Below are 6,000 nucleotides of genomic sequence, written 5' to 3'. Positions count from 1 at the left end.
TCAATAAGGGTGATCGTTTTTAATAGAATTCATCACTAAGGATAAGTTACATTTATAGAATGAGTCCTGAACTCAAACTGCTATAGAATGGACCTGGACAGAATAGTGATCACACTCATTTAACATCTAGCATTGATTAAAAAACTATGTTACCGAACCTAATGGCACCTGTGTAAACTGATAAATTTTAATAACATTATTATTTGTGCCTTACTGTAAACCGTTGTGACAGTACCCACCTTAATGATGGTATAGAAAAGATTTAAAATTTATTTTTATTTATTTATTTAGCACTTTTATATACCGACTTTCCAATAACAGAGTTACTGATCAATTCGGTTTACATTCTAAACAGAAACAATGACAAGTTAATGTCTTACAATGAACAGGTAGATGGAACTTGGATACAGATATATGGGGTTAATAACATAACGTAAATGCTACGGAGCCTAATGTAGGCTAAAGAAACAGGTGATAGGTATAAGGCTGGGTATTTGATTTTAGACTGCCAAGGAATCATAGATGACCTGAGAGTTCTTTGGGGGGTGATAGAGAGTACTAGAGATGATCTATATAGTTCTCTGGGGGGTTACCAAAGAAGGGATCCTTGGCAGGGAAGGTTCCGCCGACTGATGATTATGAGAAAGCTTGGTTGAATAACCAGGTCTTGAGTCTTTTTTTAAATATAGTGGGGCATTGCACTAATCTGAGGTCTGACGGGAGAGCGTTCCAGAGTTTGGGACCGGCTGTAGAGAAGGCTCTTTTGCTTAATGCTGACTTCATCGGTGGAATCTGAAGGTTGTTTCTGTAGGCTTGTCTCACTGGTCTGGTAGAGGAGTGGAGTTGGAGAGGGATTTTGAGCTCGAGTGGGGCCATGTTATGTAGTGCCTTGTGGATTGAAATAAATAAAATAAAATAAAATAAAAATAAAATAATATTATCCCCTCTTCTTTTCCAACTCCCAGTTGTATCCCCTTGTTTTATTGTACTTTATACTTCTTCTAATCTCTGTTAATTGTTGTTGTTATTGTTATTACTATTATTATTGCTAAGATCTTTGTTCTCTGTAAACGAGTTGATTTGATTCGTATCAAGAAAGTCTGTATAAAAAAGCTCTAAATAAATAAATAATAAATGTATGTAATAATGTGGTTAGCGTGGGAAAAATGTGTACACCAAACCCACTCAAAGAGCTGCGGCTGGTTTAGCGTGAGTCCATACTAATGCCATGCAAATGAGGAAATTAACTATTCATGTACAATGCAGAGAGCCGCGCCTAGATCAAGCAGGAGTTAAGTGTAAGCACCCATCCCGAGGATGAAAAATTACGTGGCAGAATCCAGAAAAGAGGTCAGAGAGGGAAGAGCAGATGTCAGAAATCCTGAATGCTTTTGCAGACTCTTCCAAATATCTGCTGCATTTCTCCCGTTCACTAGCAGCCACCATAATGTAGCTCCCGCACGGTCAGTGAGGGATCATGCTCTACCCATCTTCAGTCGCACTCTTGGACCACTAAATCACTGCTGTCTTAAAGGCTTTCAACCGAGAATCAATCACAAGTCACCACCACGTTAATGCAGGTTTATGTGTGGTTTAATGTGCATTTTAGAACGCATATCTGCCTGGATATTTATTTTGCACAGATTTCTGTGCGTATCTCATTTGCATGCTGTCCCTTTATTACATCTCGCAGATGTGCCTGCTTTTGCCGCAAGCACTAAAAAAAATATGCGCAGACAACTAGCGCCGATTTCACCGTGGGTCTTACTGCATCAGCCCCAATATCAGCAAATATAGTGAAAAATTCTGGATATTTTTCACCTGCTCATCCAAAAACTTTCCATTCAGTTCCATGACGAAAATATTTGAGAATATTCACAATAAGGAACACAAACACCAGTGTAAGCTCCTTAGAAGCTACAATAAGATAACACACTAATTCTCCAAGAGGAAGCCATCAGAATTAAAATGTGAGACACATTCATGGAAAGACCTTTTAATTTAATTTGAATAAAAATTTATTTTTTATAATACTCACCTGCTCCTTGCTGTGGAGGTTCACAGTTACTTTAAGAGTGCACCATGTCAAAGGTGCACATGTGAGTGCCTGGCCATTCATGCTCAGATTTGGCTTGGATGAATGATCATGCTTTATAATTAAAGCAGATTATACTAAATGGCAAGAGAATGAGATTCATGGGCTGCTAGAGGAGATGGAAATCATTTTTTAGCCTTTTCTAATGAGATTATTGTCAGTGGATAATACGATGAAGCAAGCTGACCCCACACCACTGTCCCAGTTCCCTAGTGACAGCAGGAAGATCAACCGTGCTATTGATTCCACAGGTCAAGAATGGAGCAGGTGACATCTCAAGCAGTTATAGGCGTTGAGCACCAATTCAAGGACTTTTTTATTCAGCCAGATGTCATGCAGGGTATGAATGGCAGGTGGAGTGCAGCTCCTTGAAATATATTACAGCGCATCCACAGAAACTCCACAAATGTTTTTTCCTTATATCGAAGGAGCTCACCGTGCAGTCAAGGCTCCGTGTGATATCTTTGGGTTTATATTAGCATCACCGTGGACATGGGGTCTTATGTCTTAGTTCCTGTGTAAACAGACTGCATTTCCAGTGGTTACAGTCTCAGTGTTTCCTACATTCTCCATTGCAGCTGTTTTTCTAACGGTTCATGTGGTTCTGCTATCAGGTTTATACACATTTGCCAGGAAAGTATACGGAGGGCTGGCTAAACTCGTGCTTTGGGAAATCAACGCTAAAGATATGGACCTCTTACAGGCATGTAATGAGCTCGTAGATATTTCTGAAAGAAATCACAGGTGCCATTTTGAATTCAGTCTGCTGAGTGAGGATCTAACCTCAGTTACTCTGGCACCTTAGTCCCCTGCAACACTGACCAATGTGGGGCAGGGCACAATGGGGCGCGTATCTTATAAAATCCGGGGTCGGCGCGCGCAAGGGGGTGCACATTTGTGCACCCCTTGCGCGCGCCCCAGCCCAGCGCGAGCTGCATGTTCCCTCCATCCTCCGGTCCTGGGGGCTGGTCCGGAGGCCTCGACCACACCCCCGGGCCGGTGCCACGCCCCCGGGCCCTTCCCCCGAAACGCCGCGTCATTTCGGGGACTCGCCCCCGGACACGCCCCCTTCCGCCCCTTTTCGAAAGCCCCGGGACTTACGCGCGTCCCGGGGCTTTACGCCACGCCGGCGGCCTATGCAAAATAGGCCGCCGGCGCGCGGGGCCCTTTTAAAATCCGCCCCAATGTGGTGACCAGCTGACGACGGCAGGGCAGGGGAGGAAACGAGTAAAGGATGGGGGAGAATCAGACGGAGAAGGAACGTTTCAGAGGGGGAGGGGAAAAGGAAGTGGACGGGTGATGGAGGGAACGCAGGGAGGAGCGAAAGGGAGCTGCCGTGGGACAGCCCAGAATTTAAAGTGCCAGCACACCGGAAAACCCCCCTTTTTCTGCAGCATTTAGGAGTTGCATTAGCAGTGGAAGCGGTGAGCGGGCCCCGTTTCATTCCGCAGTCGCATCGCATTCCGCAGTCGTATCACTTCATATTTATTTCCTGCCTTATCTTCTTTTCCAGCTTGTTGCAAGCTTCCAAGTTCTCTTCCCTGTTGATTGTAACTTTTTGACTCATTCCTACCTATTGTTTATCTTTCGTTTACTTGAATAGTTACCCCAGTTTTTATTCTTGTTAAATGTAAACCGATCCGATATGGTTATTTACTATGAAGGTCGGTATATAAAACTGCTAAATAAATAAATAAATAAAATTGCGGGCTGGATTTCTCAAAACCAGGTAGACTAATAATCACAAAGAAAACATTTGGAATAATCCGATAAAAGTAGTTGAGAATGAAGTTGCGATCGGTTGGTGGCTCCTGAGCTGGGACCCGCCTGAGAGAGCGGAGCTGACTGGAGCGTTCGGGGGTGGTTTAGGGTGAGACCCCCATACCAGCCCCCTTTCCAGTCAGTAACAAAATGTTTCTTGTAAAAACAAATGGAGCTCCTGCCAGCCATCCAGGCTTCGTCACCGGGTACCATGGAGAGGTGGCCAGATGATAAGAAAGGGCGAAGCAAAGGAGCCCACAACGCAAGTTACCTCCAAAAGGCAACTGGGGCAGAGTTAAGTGTGAGGGCAACTCCCACGCAAAGACAGCAGGTACCAAGTCAGGGCCCGGCCACGTCACCTGCTAAGCAGCACCAACGGTTTGGGGCTTCAACGGCCTGGTTTCCAGTAAAGATTACGAGCTGAAGTGGAGGAAGCCTGGTCACCCTGCTCGTTTCATACTCAAGCAAAGTTACCAGTTTATAAGCTTTGAGATGTTTCACAATGCAATGTTTTACTATAGATTTCATGTTCTACGTAATCTGAATGTTTCATGCAAGCTTGTGCTGCAGCCATAATTCTCCACATAAAGATGTTTTTGTTCTTACCTGAGACTTGGGTCCTTCATTTACAAATGTTGCAAAATACAATTATAAGCTTTTGGGAAGGAGGAAGCTTGCACCTTCACATCTTGAGGGATATGGATGAAGTGCACTTTAATAGCAAAGCTTACAAACTTCTAGCATGACCATATCACATTAAAACCCAAGTTTAACCTCCATTTGCTTTTAGCTGCCATAGTTCTTGGTTAATCATGGGAATGTGGTGATGCATTAATTTAAGCATTTCTGGACCGCCTTTCAGGACTAAAGAAAACCCAAACAAATTGGTGTACACGAAAAAAGCAATTCTATAAAAGCAAGAAATTGCACTGTGTATTCTTGGCATACAAAACTGAACTGAATACAGCCCTGTTATTGTGAAACACCATCACAGCATGAGACATTGAAAGGCTACAAGCACAGTAATACGAGTACATGGAAGGTCAAAATCACCCGCGGCATTTTATTACCCCTCCCCCACCACATCCATCCCCACCCTGGAAATAAAGGGGCCGCTGCAATAAATATGCGCAGGAAGCAGGCGCTGAACAGTCAGCACCGCCCGCCGAGCAATATTTTAATTAGGGGGTCTCGTTAGCAAGGAGGTGGCTGCTAGGAGCGCCCCTCTAGTGCCTCCTTGCTAACGAGAACCCGATCGGTGTCAGCCCTCCACCGGTAGGGTTATCCTGGTCAGCTGAGCGTTCATTTCCTGCGCCCGGCTGCCGGTGGTTTTTATTTTTTAACTTTATTTTGTTTTGTTTTTCCTCCTACTTAATGTTGCAATGGTGTTAAGTGGGAGGCAGTACAGAAAAGCGGGTTTTCTGCTTTTCTGTACTAGTTTTAAGAGCGCTCAGCTCAGGGCAGGCGTTCATTTCTGATCGCTAAATGTGAATCCTGGACGCACGTTTTTTCTTGCATCGGGAGTGAATACCTAATAGCCTCGATCACATGCATTTACATGTGATGAGCGTTAGATTCACTCCGCTAATCCGCTTATTGTATAAGGGGATTAATTAGCAGCTATACATATATAATAATTAGCATAATAATTAATAATAATAATAATAATTAGCAGCTATACAACTGGGCTAAGCACACTGTATTACATCATCAGCCCCAAAGAGAGTGAAATCCAACATAACCCTCCAAATCTTTCCAGGAAGTACATTCCCCTCCCTCCAAGATAGGAACATCAGAGATCACCTACCCCTCTCCCTTAGGGGATCATTGCAGGTATTTGCCTGTAATCAGCTGCTTCTCAGACACCGGCTCTTACCTGGGTAATACCTGGCCAGGCCCGTTGCACTCCCAAAGACTTGCCATAGCAAAGTAGAGTCTTCCTCGCGGTTCTCCTTAAACACATTATCTAACGCCTGTGTCCAGTTCAGCTCATTTAGCACTATTGTAGCTGTAAGAAAGGGACAGATGATTTCTATTAGAAAACAAAGCAGATTCAAAATACATATGTAGTGCCCTTTATCTCTCAATGCACACTCATTTTATACATTTAAAGGTGAATTTTAAAACCCTGATGCACACATCAG

At 43.8% G+C, this 6,000-nt stretch overlaps 1 protein-coding gene across 1 annotated transcript in view; it reads right to left on the bottom strand.

Annotated features, from left to right (window-relative positions):
* Positions 1-5,732: 5,732 nt before the first annotated feature.
* The window catches only part of LOC115082240 (voltage-dependent calcium channel subunit alpha-2/delta-1-like), a gene marked incomplete at its 3' end in the record, with an annotated part of 99,627 nt that continues 99,359 nt past the window's right edge, over positions 5,733-6,000 (bottom strand). Inside the window, exon 3 of the mRNA XM_029586489.1 lies at positions 5,733-5,864. Coding sequence (XP_029442349.1) covers positions 5,733-5,864 — 132 coding nt within the window. The remainder of the gene's footprint in view (positions 5,865-6,000) is intronic.

This window comes from Rhinatrema bivittatum, unplaced genomic scaffold (genome assembly GCF_901001135.1).
Source record: "Rhinatrema bivittatum unplaced genomic scaffold, aRhiBiv1.1, whole genome shotgun sequence".
NCBI classification, from domain to species: domain Eukaryota; kingdom Metazoa; phylum Chordata; class Amphibia; order Gymnophiona; family Rhinatrematidae; genus Rhinatrema; species Rhinatrema bivittatum.
The sequence above is the reverse complement of the archived record's forward strand: the minus strand, read 5'-3'. Positions and strand labels throughout refer to the sequence as shown.